At 37.7% G+C, this 18,049-nt stretch overlaps 1 protein-coding gene across 4 annotated transcripts in view; it reads left to right on the top strand.

The window, feature by feature from the left end:
* Positions 1–18,049, top strand: part of WWC3 (WWC family member 3) — a 99,226-nt gene that overhangs the window by 24,729 nt on the left and 56,448 nt on the right. For all 4 annotated transcript variants that reach the window (XM_064407725.1, XM_064407724.1, XM_064407723.1 and 1 more), the window contains exons 2-3: positions 12,378–12,487; positions 17,148–17,351. In XM_064407725.1, the coding sequence (XP_064263795.1) occupies positions 12,378–12,487; positions 17,148–17,351 (314 nt within the window). The remainder of the gene's footprint in view (positions 1–12,377; positions 12,488–17,147; positions 17,352–18,049) is intronic.

Below are 18,049 nucleotides of genomic sequence, written 5' to 3'. Positions count from 1 at the left end.
AAATAGCATCAAAATTTGTAAGTTCAACCTCTTAAAAATGTTCAGAACCTTATGCTCAAATGAACATAAATATGTACAACTGACTTTGGGATATATTACTAAATGATTAATATTGATTGGGGACTATACTGCATTAATTTGCAAGGTCAGCATTAAGGAAGACTGTGGAAAGCAGGTGTATTTGGGGAATGATAATAACAGTAGGGTAATTGGGAGAGCAGGGGCTGGGCTAAGTTTTCCTAAACGCTTGAAAATTACTGTCTGCCAAGGGTGCTAACCTGGAGTGTGGAAACACTTCTAAGAGTTTAAGTGCATGTCTTAGAGAATCTTCTCCACAACATCTGTGTTAACATTATATATATGTAGATAAAATGAGTTTCTGTTTGTGACTGATAGATTGGGACTATTGAGAATCAGAAGTTTAGGAATTATATAAACTAATGTGTTATAAAGTGTAAATAACTTGACAGCTGTATCTGTAATTTTAAAGGCAAAGACTAAGCTGTGGAGAAGGAAATGTAGCAAGGCTGCAAGTCATTGGAGAACTATTGCTTTTTACTTCAGGCATTTATTTGGCTTAAAGAAATTATTTTACTTTGCAGGGCGGTTATTGCTCTATTGGTATAAAAGCAGCAAAGGTTTTAGAGAGATGAAATTTCTTCTGTTACGTCTCCTGATTATGTTTGGAAAATAAGACACATTTTAAGCACAGTTCTCTTTAATGGGTTTATTTTTAGACCACTTCTAATATCTTGTAGGTAATCATTAACTGTTTTTGTAATTCCACTTAAAATATGGAGCTTTGAAATCAGTGGGTAGATTGAGGATGCTAAAATATACAATAGTCACTAATCACCACTTCTAGGCAGCTGAAACATGCATCCATTTATGCTTAACTAAGGGTCTGTTACTCCTGGAAGAGTGGAAAAACCTTAAGTAATGAGGTGACTGCTGTAGATCAGTGCTTGAGAGAAATGGACTCTGAAACCCAAAAGCATCAAGGATCCTGTCAACATATTTCCACTTCAGTTGCTTAGTGCTACGTCAGGCTAAGTAACTCTTCAGGCAAGTGATGGAAACTTCAAGCCCTCAGATGCAGTGTGCATGTCACATTAGTTGCACTCTTTCACCCTCGCATAAAATATTGTTTTATTAATGTAGTTCAGAACTTAAGAAGAGGAGCAGTCTGGAAAGCCTTCCTTGCAGATCTGCAGTGCAGTTTGGGCAGGGGGCTGCTGCAGGGCAGTGTAATGTCCTCTCTGGTTACAGGTTTCCCTCTTTGCCCATGGGCACCCACTCCACTGAGAGGGGCTTGGAGCCAGAGCTGTGGCCTTTTACAAGGCAAAATTTCCCTGCTCTACAGGCGAAGTCAGTGCGTGACAGCTCAGTAGCGTGTTAGAAGACATAACATAGAAATGGTAAAAAAGAGTCCATAAAATTTCCAGGAATGTGATAATTGAATATGTTTGAGAAATGCCATATGTGGTACTTTTAGGAAAAATACAGGATGAGTATAACACATTTTCTTGTGTTGGAAGACAAGAAGGAGAAAAGCTGTTTTGAAAGATTAAATGAGAAACTCTTGTCTTGAATTTCTAATATTAGCTGGCATTGTAGACTTTTCTGGGTGTGAGGCCTTTGTTTACTGTTTTACCTCACAATTTGTTTTGAATAGGATGTATGTGAAGTCATGGTATGCATATTCTTTTGGCACTTATCTACACATCACTTTGTTCCAAGACTTGAAAAGAACGGTCTCTTCACTATGTGTTTTTTCAACTGGTTTTTTTTTTATACTCAGGCCAGTTGCATTTACTTTTTCCTCCCATTGTTTGCCAATTTCTGCTTAATTTCTCTAGAAATAGTTTCTGGTAACTTCCAACTTGCATTTTCTTTTTTATTAATATAATTAAGTAGTACTTCTTGGTGCAAATAGTTTCATGAAAATAATTTCAGTAAAACTTAATTGAATATACTCAAAGTATAGTAAGTTTTTTGAGGATTGCAGCTTGAAATATTTTAAAACATCAAATTAACTAAATTTTTACTGAGAGTAGTGCTAGGCTTGTTTGTGCATATAGGCATGTGGATGTCTGTTTCTAGTGTCATTATACTTAATTTTACCTGTATGGGAACATTAGGTATAGCCTTTTCTAAAACATTGTTTCTTTCAGACTACAGAAATAAAAAAATCCCTTTAGCTGATGTTTGTTGGCATGTTTTCAGAATGTTGGATCTTCTTAGTGTATGAGAGAGATTTTCACGGAGTCATGAAATATGCAGGTTGGAAGGGACCTACAAGGATTACAGAGTCCAGCTCTCAGCCTTGCACAGAACCATCTCCAAGAGTCACACCGTGTGCCCAAGAGTATTGTCCAAATGCTTCTTGAACTGTGTCAGGCTTCATGCTGTGACCACTTGCCTGGGGAGCCTGTTTCAGTGCCCAGCCACCCTCTGAGGGAATAACTTTTTCCTGATATCCAACCTAAACCTCCCCTGACAAAACTTCAGGCCATTCCTTTGGGTTCTGTCCCTGGTTACTACAGGGGAGTGATCAGTGCCTGCCCATCCTCTTCACTGTATGATGAAGCTGTGGACTGCAGTGAGGCCTCCCCTCACTCTTCTCCAGACTGAACAGACCAAGTGCCCTCAGCTGCTTCTGATATGGCTTCTCCTCATGGGCCTTCACCATCTTTGTTGCCCTCCTTTAGATGCTTGCTAGTATCTTTCTTACATTGCAGCACCCAAAACTACCCCCAGCACTGGAGGTGAGCCCACCGCAGAGCAGAGCAGGACAATCCCCTCCCTTGCCCAGCTGGCCGTGCTGTGCTTGATGCCCTCCAGGACAGAACTGGCTTTCCTGGCTGCCAGGGCACTGCTGACTTACATTCAAGTTGCCAGCGACCAGGAGCCCCAGGTCCCTTTCTGCAGTGCCACTCTCCAGCCTCTAGTTCCTCAGTATGTCCATAAATCCAAGGTTGCCCCATCCCAGGTTCAGAATCTGGCACTTTCCCTTGTTGAACTTCATACAGTTGGTGATTGCCCATCTCTCCTAATTTGTCAAGGTCTCTCTGCAGGGCCTCCCTGTCTTTGAGGGAGTCTGCAGCTCTTCCTGATTTTGTATTGTCTGTGAACTTGATTGTATCCCTTCCAGTCCTGCATCCATTGGGTTCTAATTGTGTATATACTTCAAGATTCTACAGTTAACCTTATGCATCTTCAAGTACTTGCCTTCTAGTCAGCCCAGAGGCTACCAGTTAATGTAAGATTTTCTGTGTTGTTAAGACTTGTCTAAGTGGTTTAAAGAGTTCACAAAAATGTTTCACAGTGCTTTCTTTATTGAAGAATGTCTAAGTTAAGCTTTAGTCATTTAACACTTGAATGGTGTTTAGACTATTAAATCAATACATTGTGTGGACAAATCACTTGTGTGTGTGTGTGTGTGTGCACATATACATTTACTTATTTCCAATCTGGATAGTTGGTAAAGAAGAATGATACATTTAAGGGAGAGAAGCACCTTCAGCAGTGAAAAGATAGCCATTATAAATGTACAGAAACTTGAACTGGCTGTTAGAAAGTTGTAGAAAAATCTTTGCTATAATGTTTGAGACAATCAGGTCAAAATTTTGAAGAAAAGCTTAGTTGAACAAGGTCAGACTTAAAGGTAACAAGTTAGTTAATGCTGGTGTAATCTGTCTGGATATAGGACACCTGAGGTTAGCAAGAGAATATAGTAGACGGGCAGGCAGTTTTGAAGAACGTGACACTTTTAATTCTCTGCTGCACTAGTAAGCAGTACTAGTGATAGCCAACACATTTTAATAAACTGGTAGTGAAAGAGCCAGTGTAATAATGAGGATGTTCTAATCTGTTTTGATGTAAACCTTGAATGATCATGCAAGAGTCCTCAGGAAGTATTTAACTGCATGATAGTGTCTTGCAGCATTTAAGACCATTTTACTTCTTACTGAAATATAAAGCTTCTTTTGGTGCCTTATTTGTTCTAACACATGGAGCTTCATGGCCTTGAATTTGGAGTTTTATGTCCCATTTTTCTGCTGCTGGGGACCATTTTCCTGTCTGCTGCATTTTCTTCCTGCTTTGAACTCCTCCCATGATTCTTGTTCATGTGCAAAATGCTTATTACTAAGAACTTGCTGGTAAGATCTTGCCAGATGCACTTTTTCACCTTTGCTCGGGTGACTTCCACTAGGAAAATGCAGGTGTTTCCTCCTCATCTGATAGTTGTGTACAGAAGTTGTGACCGGCAATCGGAAGTGAATATTTTCTGTGTATAGGCATACACTTATACACAAGCACATATACACTCCTCTGTGTAAGGGTGAAGCACTTACTGTCTCTCCCAAATACTCCTCTGCAATGATTTAGTTAACCGATGGGCTGGATCGTGGTCAAATAAGCTAGCTGGAAATTTATATTCTTAAACCAGAGGAGTCTTTACAAAACTAAAGTTAAAACTGTCAAGCAGTTTGTTAGAGCTGAACATAGAAATGGGTTTTAGCATGTTCTGAGGACATAGAAATCTGACAGCTTGATGACTTGCTTGTCTCCAAGAGAAGGTTGCAGGATCGTGATTTGCAGGATGGGAGAAATAAATGGATAAGTACGTGCCTGGCCTTTACTGAGACCTTTATTGTCAATCAGATGTAGTTGGAAAATGCTGCTGTGCACAGATGTTAAAAAGTTATAAATGTTGTAAATGTTGATTCAGAATCAACTAGAGCACTGCATACTTGCTTGCTCCAAAGCTGTGCTGTCTGGACACGTGTAGTGTCATGTTAGGCTTCTTACACAAGGGAAGAATTCAGATTGTTTCATGAATTTTGAAATCCTCTGTTTTTTATTTTTTAGCTTGGGCTTTTGATTTTTATTCATTTGGTTTTAAAGTTTTTTTTGAGTCTCACACATTACGGAAGTCCTCAAGAAGATCTTGTAAATATTGAGAGATTTTTGAGTAGCACTGGCAGAAGAAAAGTTGTAAATATTTTGCATGTTACTCTTTCTAGCAAAGAGCATATTCAATATGAAGGTGGAATTTAAAATCAGTTTTGGAATTAGTTTGAAGGTGCAATTTGAAATCAGAAACTGTAGTTTCCTAATTTTCCTTCCTTAGCTGTCTTATCTGCCACACATCCCTATTATTTTCCTCTTACTGTTTATACCCAGTTACCATATATACTTTTGTCTATTTTCTGTTCTAGATGTCAAGTCATCTGGCATCCAGTCTGCTTTTCTTCAGCCAGACCCTCCAGGAATTGTTGTTGCCCCACTTGCTAATCTTAGGATTTGGCTGGTGGCTTTGTACAGTTGCTGGTCACTTCAGGCTATCTATGCATACACAAACTAAATAAGTTTTAAAGCATTCATGGATAGTCCTACTTAACCCCTCTGCCCATTTTTTTACTGTTTATTCTCTGTAAAAAACCACAGTAAATTGCAGATACAAAAATAGTTTCCTTAAAAGCATTGACTTTTAACCTGGCTATGATTTTTGGGAAAGGCATTTTCATTGTGTACATGAAATATTTTCAGCAAGTATTTCTTACAATATTTGTGTTCTGATTTTGGATGTGGATCATAGCTGTTGTTAAGAAATGGATAGCTGCTGGAAGACTTGGCTGCTTGTGTAGAACTGTTTCAGCAGTTCCTGAGCAGCCAGACAAGTTATGCGAGAGCTGCAATTGGACATAGCATTTTATGTTTCAACATACAAAGCCAGTATTTTTCAGCTGTTTTGGTTTGGGGGATTATGAGAAAGGGTAAAAACAAAAGTGTGTTATTTGGCTATTGTTGCTTGCTAGTAAAGGTTTATTTTTTCTAGAATAGTGAAAGGTAAGAGGGTGTCCTTGGGTACATTTCTTAGAGGTGCTTATAGACAATGTAAGCTGCTATTCTTGTAAGTCAACAAGTAATATAGGTTCTCTCTTAGCTGTGTAGCTTTACATACATTTTGCATCACAAAATCTCATTGTGCAGAGTTTAAATGAAAAAAATGCTCTGATAGTGATCACACATTTTCCTCACGGTTCAAGATGTTGGTTTATTACTGTACAAATCGGTAGCTAGTGCCATCCTGTGCCTTCTGTTTTACACATTGATTTGTGCTGTGTTGGCTTGTGTTACTGTAAATTGAAGCAAATACACTGATTGGACTGTGATCATCAGTTTATTTGCTGTAGAGGAAAAAAAAAAGAAAATAATGAAATATAATAATAATAATAACAACATAAATAGATGCAAAATAGTGTGGTCTTAAAAAGACCAAATTTTAAGTGACCTTTAGAAGAGTTGGTGCTGTGATTTCCTTGCTGCAGGGTACTTTTTTTTTTTTCCAAGGGAAATGTATCCCAGCAATGACTCTGAACACATTACCTTCTTTTAATTCTTTGTCCTGAGCACAGAATTTCGTTTATGTAAGTTTCAGTCTGACCATCTCTATAGTGGATTTATTTTAAGGAAGAATTTAATAGATGTTCAGTGAGTTATTTTAACCTCAGAGTCTGAGGTTAAGTCACATAGTAAGATGAAGATACATAAATGGAATTAAGAAAAAGGTTAAAAGAAACTTGTATCTTGAAAAGATACATATAGTTTGATGAACTTTGTTGTACTTTTGACTAAGCAGTTGGTATGTGATTTGCCAAACTTTATTTCAAAATCCAGTTCATTTTTATGACTTGGCTGCTTGCAGAGAGCTGAGGGGATGGAGGACAGACGAGGAGGAAAACCATGGTGTACTCCAGAGTGCTGTAACAGTGGATCTGGAGCTCGTGGTGGCATTTGCTGCGAGCAGCCCGTGCCCGAGTGCGTGTGCTGCCCGGGGTGAGGCTGCGTGGGTCTGACTGGTGCCTGTTCTGCCCTGCGGAGGAAGCTCCTTCCCTCGGCAGCTGGGCAGTGTGTGCCTGCCGTGTCCCTGCCCTGCTCGGGGCAGTGCCCGCTGGGCAGTGTGTGCCTGCCGTGTCCCTGCCCTGCTCGGGGCAGTGCCTGCTGGGCAGTGTGTGCCTGCCGTGTCCCTGCCCTGCTCGGGGCAGTGCCTGCTGGGCAGTGTGTGCCTGCCGTGTCCCTGCCCTGCTCGGGCAGTGCCTGCTGGGCAGTGGGTGCTGCCCTGCTCGGGGCAGTGCCTGCTGGGCAGTGTGTGCCTGCCGTGTCCCTGCCCTGCTGGGGAGGGCAGCCTGCTCGGAGTCACGGCACAGCTGTGACCCTCTCTGTCACAGAGACGGTCTTGCTGCCCAGGTCAGAGCTATGGTGGTGGAAGATGTCGAAGTGCCTCCAGGACTGCAGTGTAACTTTTAAAAACAACATAATTACAATCCTCCCATTCTCCCCCTCAGTGTAAGCAGCTCTTCTTGACAGTGTCTGTGAAACAACAAAAAAGTAATCTTCCATTCCTTCTCAATTTCTTGGTTTGGTTTATTTGGGATCTTTAATTTTTTTTTCTCTCTGTGCAGTTGGAAGGAATAAGAACCATGGTACGAGACAAGGGGGTTAGTTGAACTTTATAACAATATCTGTAACTTAAATTCACATTTGAAAGGAGGTAAGAAAAAAACATTGAAAGCTTTAAAGTGTGTGCATGATTCCTCATTTTGCCTTTTCTCTTTCTTGTCTTGTGACACTTCAGTAATATGCTTGGCGTAATACTTTCCTTGGAGAAACTATTGCTAGATTTATCAGATTGCTAATTCTTTTCTAGTTATTCTGTTACTCATTTTTAAAATGCATGGTGTTCTTCAGATCTCTAATGTGAATTAATGCAGTTTCCTAGTAAATTGGTAATACAGTTTCTGTATCTGCATTTGGCAGGCAAAAACATCTATTCTATTAGGTGACGATTCAGACTGAGATCAGGTTTAAGGAAATTTTTCTCCTAGTTCTTTGTGGACTTGTATCAAATTTTGTTATTTTGTTATATTTTTGCTGCTGTTGGACCTGACCAAAATCAGAAACAAAATGAAAAACACTGTTGACAGCCACCATTCTTGCATCCTTCTCTCTGTCTCCTGTAGACAGTGACTTTTGTTCAGAATTCAGTGGTTCTTTTTCAGAATTAGCACTCATGGTTAGTGCTTTCCTCTTAATCAAGGCCCACTTTGAAAGGTGGGGTGACCTTTTATGTAATTTAGGTGTCTAGGCATTGTTTAAAGGAGGGCAACTAGTTTACAGCAGTAGTTTTACTTTGGAACACCTTTTTGATTTCCTGTTCAAGATCTTGGAAAAACAGGCTGTGTTTATCTTTATTTAGTTCCTCCCAGGGGAAGTTTTACTTAATTAGACCTAGGGATTTCAAGCAGCCAGGGTCTTCTAATGTGGCATCAGAGCCATGGGAAAACTGAGGATCTTACCTAATATTTTCCAAATCCTTGTGCTTTTAGTGATCTGGTTGTGGTTTTGCAGGTCTATGACAGTGAAGTTGCTCTACTCTGTCTGTGAAACTGCTTTGGAAATGTGAAGTATGTATTTTCTTTGGACTGAGAAGCTTTTCGTTATTATTTAAAGTTTGAGGTTTTCTGTGAGGTTTTTTTGTTGGGGAGAAAGAGGGGGTCAAAATTATATGCTGTTAACAATGTATTTGAAGCTGAAAGCACTTTTGAAGTAAATTATCTGAAATGGTATTTAGCCATTATCTTTTAATGCCTTTTCTTTTCCCCATCCAGTCCCATGAACTGATGCATTCAAGAAATACTTGTTTTGCTGCCACATATTCAGAAAGCTGTAATAATGTGTTGTGGAATCCTTCTTTGTGTCGTAGTGGATAAAGATACAAAAGAAGTATGCAAGGAGGAGAAAAAACTTACTTTAGTCACTTGGTTTTATTTTACAGTTTAATTTCTGTATTCTAACTGTTAAGCATGATAATTGATGCAGAGAAAGTGTGAATAAAACTTGAGTTTTATGGTCTGAGATGTGTCTGTTGGATTGTGTGCAAATACCTGGCTTTTATTTCTTCTTAATGAAAACATACAATTTGGGTACTTAGAACTGACAGATATTAGGTGCATGACATTGCTCAAAGATTTTTCTCTAGGTTTGATATACTGGATTTGGATTATGAAAGCTTTCTTATGTGATTCTTTATTTGGTTCTGAAGAGTTTCAGAGTCACAAAAGATTGGGTACCTAAGGATTGAGGAGCATCATTATTTTTGGAAAGAATAAATTCAGTTAATCTGATGTCAAGGTTGGTTTTTCGATATGTGCAGAATTGGTCCCCATGGAGAACTGTTACTTGTACCTGGTCTGTAGGTCCAGTGGCTGCAGAAACTTAATGCCATAAACTGGTCCCAGCGGATTTTCATCTTCAGCTGAAAGTTCAGAATCCTCTTATTAGTGTCTGCCAGTTGTTCTGGGGGAAACAGGTGATCATAGTTGAGTGTGTTAGTTATTGTTTACTACCTTGATCAGATAGATGCCTTAGTTTTTCTTTACTGTGAATAGCACAGTTTGGGACAGCCCTGTTTTTTTGTTTCATCAAAGATGGCAGCATTTTTGTTGTGTCTTTGTCTTTATAATGCTTTGAAAAGTTTTTTGTCTTTATTTCAATACTTCAAAATGTTTTAACAGATGTACCTTTTACAATTCTTTATAAAAAAATAGAAAAAAATCTGTAATATTTTATAGAACTTAAGCTAATTAAAAAGAAACACAGAAGGTAAAGCAGTATTTCCAGAAGATACTTAATTTCAGCAGTCAACTGCTGTAATTTGTGGCTGACCTCCAATGTAGATATCTGCATCTCTTCCATTTTGTTTTAGTCATTCTGAAAAACCCTAGTTTCCTTAACTGGCAAGAAACTAATCTTGTCCTCAGAGTTGTCCTGGTTAAACCAAGAAGGTATTTTTTCACTTCACTTCATCAAAGCAGTGCAAAACACAGGCAGAAACTTCCAATTCTTAGTTTTGTGTCTTTGGCTGAAGGTCCAACTACATAGGATTGAGTCAGTATGACATTGTGCTTTGTCTGAAGGGAATCCAGTTTGGAGCAACTTTGATTATAGTTTAAAATGAGCAACATCAACTTAATAATGATCTGAATATCTGGAAGACAGCTTTTAATGTGTTGGGTTTTTTCCCCTACAAGCTTTCCTTCAAAACTATTACTTAAACTGTTCACACATGCTTTTATAATGCTGTAATGAAAACTGGTTAGACCAGATGCATTGGTTTTCTTCAGTCTCCCTTTTCCAAAAAGTGAACATTGTCCTCATCCTGCAAGTCTGAGTCCTGGCGGGATCACAGAGAGTATTGAATTAAAGTTTTTGTAGTGTGAAAGGTTACAGTATCATGTGCAGGTTTTATTTATGAATAAAGGGTGAGGGTATGTTTGTGTAACAGGCAAGCAAGTCTCATAACTCACTCCAAAGAAAATCTTGTCTATAGTGCGGTAATTTAAGAGCTGATGTCTAGACTACTTTGAGAAATTGTAAACATTATGTCTTCAGAACAAGACCATGGGGGTTTAAGAAAAAGTGCTGCACTTTGTGTGTTTAATATTTGACTGAATTCCAGGGAGATCAGGAGTATTTTGGCAATATCTGGTCTGCCTGACTGCTAGATAAATTAATGAGAGTGCTTATGTCAGTTCCTAGTAACACTTTCTTTCTTGAATAGAGCATCTTTGGATTTGCATAATTACATGATGTAGACTACATATTTGTCAGTAATGGAAAATTTGTACTTTAAATAGTGGAGCACAAGTTTATGTACATCTTCTTGTTAAACTGTTTATATGTGTTGGAGAATCAACCAAGTAGGATCAAGCTATTATTTGACCTGAATAGCTTGGTCTTCCTACTGTTGTGCAAAGCTGTTGAAATGTGACATTGAAACCAGTAAGGATATTTTTAAAATTATTCTGCTACAGTTAATTTTGAACACTGTAATCACTGTAAAATAGTTTCAGGAGGCTGGTAAATGCAGTTTTTCTGTTCGCTGTGTACAAAGTTTTGTGTTGTTTGTTGGTGATTGAATGGTGTGCTTACTGCACCATTGGGCTAGCTGGAACGTAGCTGTAGTAGTATTTGCATCATTTTAAGTCTTTACTGCTAGGTTATTCTGGCTTGTTTTATTTTGGGGTGGAAAAGCACTTCCAGGTTCAAAGACAGGCATACTTTAGTTCAGACAAAGTTACTGTGTTATACAGGTGTTATCAGATGAAGGACAATTAGGAGTCCTGATGGTCTCTCCATTCAGCATTGTATTTGTAAGCATAGTCCAAATCTGGTGTCAGAAAACCTTAACAACCTACAAGTGGAAGCACAGCAAACAGTATAATGCTGTAGATTATGCTCAGCTTAAGTCAGTTCCTAAATTAATGCATGTATTTAATGTTTGCAAAGTTGTCATCATTGTAGGTATTAGAAGTGACTCAAAATATGTGAGGAAGGTGTTGGATCTATATCCCTCATGTAATTGAAGTTACTTTATTAGTAGCTGTTCAGTAAATGAATTTTGTGACAGCTTTTAGAGGAAAACATTATCCTAGGGGTTAAGTAAAGATTCAAATGAACATTTGGGTAATAAACATGATTAGACTGAACATAAAAGCATTTATATAATTTATTCTTCCTAGTTTTTTATAGACCTTGCTGTTCTAGAGCAGTGTTGGAGTCTTTCTGTATAACATGGAACCAAGTACTTTCAGTGTCCCTGTCAACACTGACATGGCTGTTCCAGTTTTCTATTATCCACTGATCTATTAAGACTTTGTCTAGCAAGGGCTGTGATATTTTAAGCTGCTAGACAGTAATGCTGTTACTTATTAATTACTATTTCTGGTCTAATTGCTTCAGAATTTTTCACAGACATTTGTTTGTCTCTTCTTTTTGAGGGAGAGGAAGTAATTTGGATATGTCTGGACCAAGAGAATATCATTAATAGTTGGAAATGTATAATTGAAAAGAAGAAGTCTGTTACAAAGTGCTGTCTTGAATTTTATGTTTTTTTTTTTTTTTTTTTTTTTTTTTTAAGACAAGCAATTTTGCTACATTGCCACCCGAAAGAAGTTAAAACCTATAAAGCTTCTAGTAGTTTCAGCAGTGGTGAACTCCAGCTTCACATTTGTGTTCTTTGCAATATGGGAGAAGAACTGGCAGGACTGCATGCCATTATAATTAAATTGTTATACATAGAAACTGGAGGGGAGAAGCTGGTCTTACCTGTTTGGAGAGTATCTGTCAGCATATTTAAATGAAAATTTATTTTGAAACTGTATGTTTGTAATTATCAGCACATTCCTAAGTAGCATAGCTAGGTTTTGATCAACTGGTGAAGGTATCTTTAAAACATATAATAATATTCATTGCATTGTAAACTCTGCACCTTTTTGTATTTATTTGCGTTATTTTTATTTTTACAGGATTACAAAGCCACTGACGTTTGCTGACTGTGTTGGTGATGAGCTTCCCTTAGGATGGGAAACTGTTTACGATCAACAGATTGGAGTTTATTATATGGACCACATAAATCGTGAGTAGATATGTGATTGTTTTGAGGAATGCTGGCAAGCTGGTGTTTACTCTTGCCACTAACTTTGCTTCCTATACCATTTATGCACCTTGTGCAACAGTGAGAAAATGTATGCAAATAATTTCTTGCAGAATGTGTTTCCTTATCTTTCATATGGGGGCATAATTGTAAAGAATTCCATTTGTAAAGACTTTTACAACCTATGATTGAACTGTAGTGTATCAAAATATTTTGGTTTGCTTGGTCATACTGTGAAGTATCAGTAATTTTTTTTGTTACTTTTTGTCATACGTCAGAAAGATTTTGTGATATATTCTTACATTTTCTATTTTTCCAGTAATCCATAGTTCACTCTTCTAGATTGAAAACCAATATACATTCTGAGAGAAGTATGCTGATTTTTAATCAGAAGCACTGTGAAGTACAGTAATCTCATTCTTGCTTAAGTAATGTATATTTTGTATTTTAATGCATTACAAAGTGCTATCAAAAAGACAACAGATGTCCCTTTTGGAAAATAATTTTGAACACTTTCCCTTTTGGACTATCGCTGAGCTTCGTATCGTCATTGTGGCACATTTGCCAGTTCTACTTTAAAAAAAATGTCTTATCTTTATAGCTTTGTACTGCTGCTGCTGTTACTGTTGTGCTATCATTAAGCTTCTTATCGCCATTGAGTGAATGCTTGCATATTGTGAGAATTGGCAGTTGGTGGGGACTAAGAAAAGAAGAAAGTAGTTACATGGGCTATATTACAGCAGTGGTAAATAGTATAATCTGAAAAACCAACCTCAATATTATCTACTTGAAATCTAGTCAATTAAAAATGAAAGTGTAATAATAATTTTGGGCTTCCAGCCATCATTGGAATTACTTGTATATTGTGGTTTCACAATTACTTGCTTTAAAAAATCTAAACAACAGAATAATAAATGTTCCCATGGTATTGTTTGACCTATACAGGTACTTATTTGTTGTGAAATTTAACAAAGATCATTAACTAAATGATAAACTTTATACAGCTGTTAATACATTAACCACAGGGATAGATAGACAAGAAAATTCAAAGGCAATAAATAGAGACTGTTAGGTAATTCTTACAATAACTCTGTGTTTTAAAAAGTATTAATTTAAGGATTGCTGTCATGCTAACTTTAGTAATGTTGAAATTTAATAAAAAGTGAGGATTACATTGGAATACAGTAATAGAGTGCACTTACACCAAAGTATGTGCATGAATACACATATTTAAAAAAACTTAAGGTATTGCCAATTATTTTAATTTTTTTTTTAAATTTGCTGGTGGGTTTAGAGTCCCTGCAGGAAATGAATAGAACATGAATTCCTATTGCAATGCCTTAAAAAAGCTACTGATAGGCCTCTGTGATAGGAATAACAATCACCATCACATGCAAAAACAGGGCTTCCTTTTGCCTTTTGAATTTTGTTTTTAGCAGCTTTACCACAGACTACAAGTTTGAACTTACAGAAGGGATATTAATCATTGTATGCATGTCAGATCTGGCTTGCGTTTTTTTCTGTGCGATTTAGAGCAAAAATTGTAGAAGAGAGTCTTTGCAAAGAGCAATTGAGTTCCCAAATTATCAGTGGGTAGACAGAAAGAAAAGATAAATATTACTGGGTCTGGAAAAGTAAAGTTAATCATATTAGGTGTGAAATAAAGTTAATGTACAAACAGAGGGATAGAAGCTGAACTGAGTAAAAAGAATCATTCAACAATTAACAAGGTTGCAAAATTGGCCTCTTTCATGATAACTAATTACTTGCAGCCCACAGATATTATCCTAAATGGTAATTCAACCGTCACAGTGAAATGGGTTTGTCACCCTTAGGCTAATACAGTGCTTTCATATACCAGCAAGATTTATAATAAGAGGGAAGACAGAGTTGATATTATAGCTGGATAATTATTATTCAGAAATTAGTTGGACACTTGATCCAATTTTTAAACTGTGGACAACAAAGGTACCAATCAAGGCTACATAAACTTCCTTTGTACAAGTGAGAACTAATGAGTAGATAATCATGTGCATCATGAGGTCGTGTCAGACAAGTGGCAGAGATGGTCTAGGAGCTGAAAAAAAGTTTTTATGAAATGAGTATGTCTAAACCGCTTGGAATGGTAGCTTCAGGAGAAAACATTTGGATTGTCTTTTGTGGCTGACTGGGTTAAATGCTTTATGCATTGGAGTTCTGTTAATTGACAAAACAGTTAGAAGTGCTTCAGTGTCAAGAAATACTGTGAGAAAATGCAAGGGATAATTCAGAGAGAGTCTTTCTACACTTACACTTACCAGGGACCTCTCATGTTTTGTGCACTGTCTCAAGCTTTTTGCCCCTTGCACCTTTAAAAAAAAAAACAGCAATACTTCTGATTTTTTTTCTGAGTCTCTCGCTATGTTTGTTTACCCAGGAAGTGAGAAAAAGATTTCTAGGCAATAGTTTTCCATTTAAACTGGAAAAAAACCAAGGAACAGAAGAATCTTCTCTAAATCTCAATGGTGCTTCCAACCCTGATCTCCATCTTGTTCTGTAAATTCAGTACTTTGTTGACACCCTTACTAAGCTGCTCTTGGCTGTTATCCAACCATTGCTTAAAAACCTTGGCGGTTGCCAGCCACAGAATTCCTTTCTCTCCTCCTCAGAGTCTTGGGAGCCTTTGAAGTCTCCTCTAAGCAGTTGGGCATTCCCCAGTGAGGGAATAATATATTCTCTGCATTTGTCTGGGACTGTTCTTGAGTTACTATAGTGGGTTTTTTTTAAATTGGTTGTAAAGAAAAGAAGGAAGTTAATTTTATCATACAATGTAGCTTTAGTCTTGTTATGTGGCAAACTTGTTTAGAAATCCAGGGCAAAGTTTCATAAACCAGAAAAAAGCAGTGAAGAAGTTTTCTACCTCCAGTGACTGCTGCTAGCTTTTCAGAAGGCTTCTGAAATAATTCTGTGAGAGATGCAGTGCCCTAAAGTATAGGATCTCAGAAGTTTAATGTGTGATAGAACATAACACCTTAGCTGGGGCTGGTTTTTGAGATTAGGACTAGTAATTTACCATTCAAAAACAAAAACTGAATCCTAGTAAGCCTATCTGTTTTGTAAATATTTACTGATTTCTCATTGTATCCATGGGGGTTTAGCAGTTTTAGAATTTGCAGAGATTTCAGAAGTGCTTATGGACAGATGAAGTAGCAGTGGAAATTGAAATGCCCTCAGTGAAGGGTGGGCAGCAGTCAGAACTCTGTTTTCTTCTGCTTGCCCTCCATGTAGAGAAGGATTTAAGGCAACAACAAGACAAAGCGCAACCTGTCCTTGGTAGAGGAGATATTTTCAGGACACTGGAGTCAGAAGGGAATCAAAATCTCCCCTGGGAAGTGGGGAGAAATTGCAGTAATGTTGGCGTTATCTTTATAGTGATTCAGTGTGAGGAGTTGCAGGGAGAGAAAGGTACTACTTTTAAGAGAAAAGGTTATTTAGGAACCTAATTTGCAAATCTGTTGGAAGCACTGTTCTTTGCTGAGCTTTCTGTTTTTGTTTATATGCTTTTCAGATGGCTCTCAAATGGTAGAGCTGCTAGCATGACCTTGACACCATTAGAGTTCTTAATCTGTTGTGCTTAATCTCCTACAGTTTTGTATTTCATCACTGGCACCCATATACTGAATTATGTACTCAGAATTAATGCAAAACATAACTGACTTTCATCTCTTGTAAGAAACCAAGTTTGGAAAAAATTGCTAAGTGCTTAGCTCCTGACTGTGCTGCAGGTGTTGCCACTACTTTGAACACTGACATTGTGTCTGCAGCAGCTTCTTATTGATAGAGCTTCAGTCATCAGAAATTAATATTACATTGAGACACAAGGCTTTACATCAACATCGTTATGTAAAACATATTGGACTCACAAAACCCCCCAAAATGGGCCAATAATTTTTTAGGATTTTAATGTGTGTCATCCTCAAATGCCTTTGCAACTGCAAAGAGATTGTTTTGCAGTAATAGCCTTGAAAATCAATAGATACGGGAAAGATTTTTTTATGTCGAAACTTGTTTTTGTGTTTAGATAAAAACTGGTCTAAACCCTGGCAAGGAAAAGCATCAGACTGCTGTTTCTTAAGACAAAAAAAAAGAGAAGCTATTTAAATGCTTTATGGATTTGAGACTTAGATGCTGACTTCTCTGTTGAATTACCTTATTCTTCTTAACTGTGCAGGGGTAGCCTCTGTCCTTTTAGGATGTTATGCTTGTGAAGTTGTATGCAGTATCATGAGATAGTTTCAGCTATTTATAGACTTATAGGTCAAGCATTGATATACCTTTCATTTTTCCTTGTGGTTCTGGGTTTTTAGGAAGTTCTTGGAATTTTCAAGTTGGCTGTGAGGGAAGGTTAGGGACTAATTACTGTTTTCTTTGGGTTTGCAGTGGTTTGTAAAGAGAAGAATAACATTTAAATGCCTTGTACATTTGAAAAGCCTTTCCTGTTCTTTCACTCTGCATCCTTCCTTCTCATCCTGGCTGGAGTGATTTTGGGCACTGTAGTGTCAGGTGTGCTGGTTGAGAATGGACATTAACAAAAATAACTTGGACTTGGTGGCACAAAGTGTAATATAATTTTATTTTAATGCTTTTACTTTTCTCTCCTTAGAGCTCACACAAATTGAGGACCCAAGGGAACAATGGAGAAGGGAGCAAGAACGCATGCTAAAGGAATATTTAATAGTTGCCCAGGAGGCACTCAATGCCAAGAAAGAGATTTACCAAATAAAGCAGCAGCGTTTTGAACTAGCCCAAGAAGAATATCAACAATTGCACAAAATGTGTGAGGATGACAGCCGTTCCTATGCCAGCTGTGAGTTTATAACCTTTTCTTGATATTAACACCTGCCCTCACAAGATGTGATGTAAGAAATAGTGTGAAATATTTCCTTCACCTAATTCTTCTCTGAATGAAGGTCCTGACTACAGCAGTGAGGTGCTGTCCTTTGACTCTGCAGTTCAATGTCTTCCAATTCCTGTTACATCTATTACAACAGACATTTAATAGGGATTAATGTTAATATTAAAAAGGGATGTAACTTTAAACAGGCATATATCCCAGCTGGTATTTCTACCCATCTTGGAGCCAGGTGTAGTGATGCTTCCTGCGAGGCAACAAAGGGCTGAATGTTGCTGGATCAGCTGCCTACCTGTGCTCCTAAACTCAAAGATTATTTTATACTTAACATAGGAGGAGGCCATCAGCTTAGGGGAAACCTTCTCTGGATCCATAATCTGCTTAGCAAATTTACAAAGAGTTAGGGACAAGCTGTTGTGTTCAAGAGTACCTCTGACCATGAACTAGGAAACAATATTTCATTAGTTCACCTCATTCTTGAGTGCCAGCCTGTGATACTCATGTTGGTGATAGAGAGCTTTAATTTCTGCCCTTTTCATTCTTCAGATATCTCTGGTAGCTTGAAGTAGATAATACACCTTTTCTGAATTCTGAAGATCTTTCACCACTGTCATGGCTGTTTTGGTTGGTGCAGTAGAAATGGTGTCTCTGTC

Source organism: Passer domesticus, chromosome 2 (genome assembly GCF_036417665.1).
Source record: "Passer domesticus isolate bPasDom1 chromosome 2, bPasDom1.hap1, whole genome shotgun sequence".
NCBI lineage: Eukaryota > Metazoa > Chordata > Aves > Passeriformes > Passeridae > Passer > Passer domesticus.
Note: the sequence above shows the minus strand (reverse complement) of the source record. Positions and strands in the feature narration are given on the sequence as shown.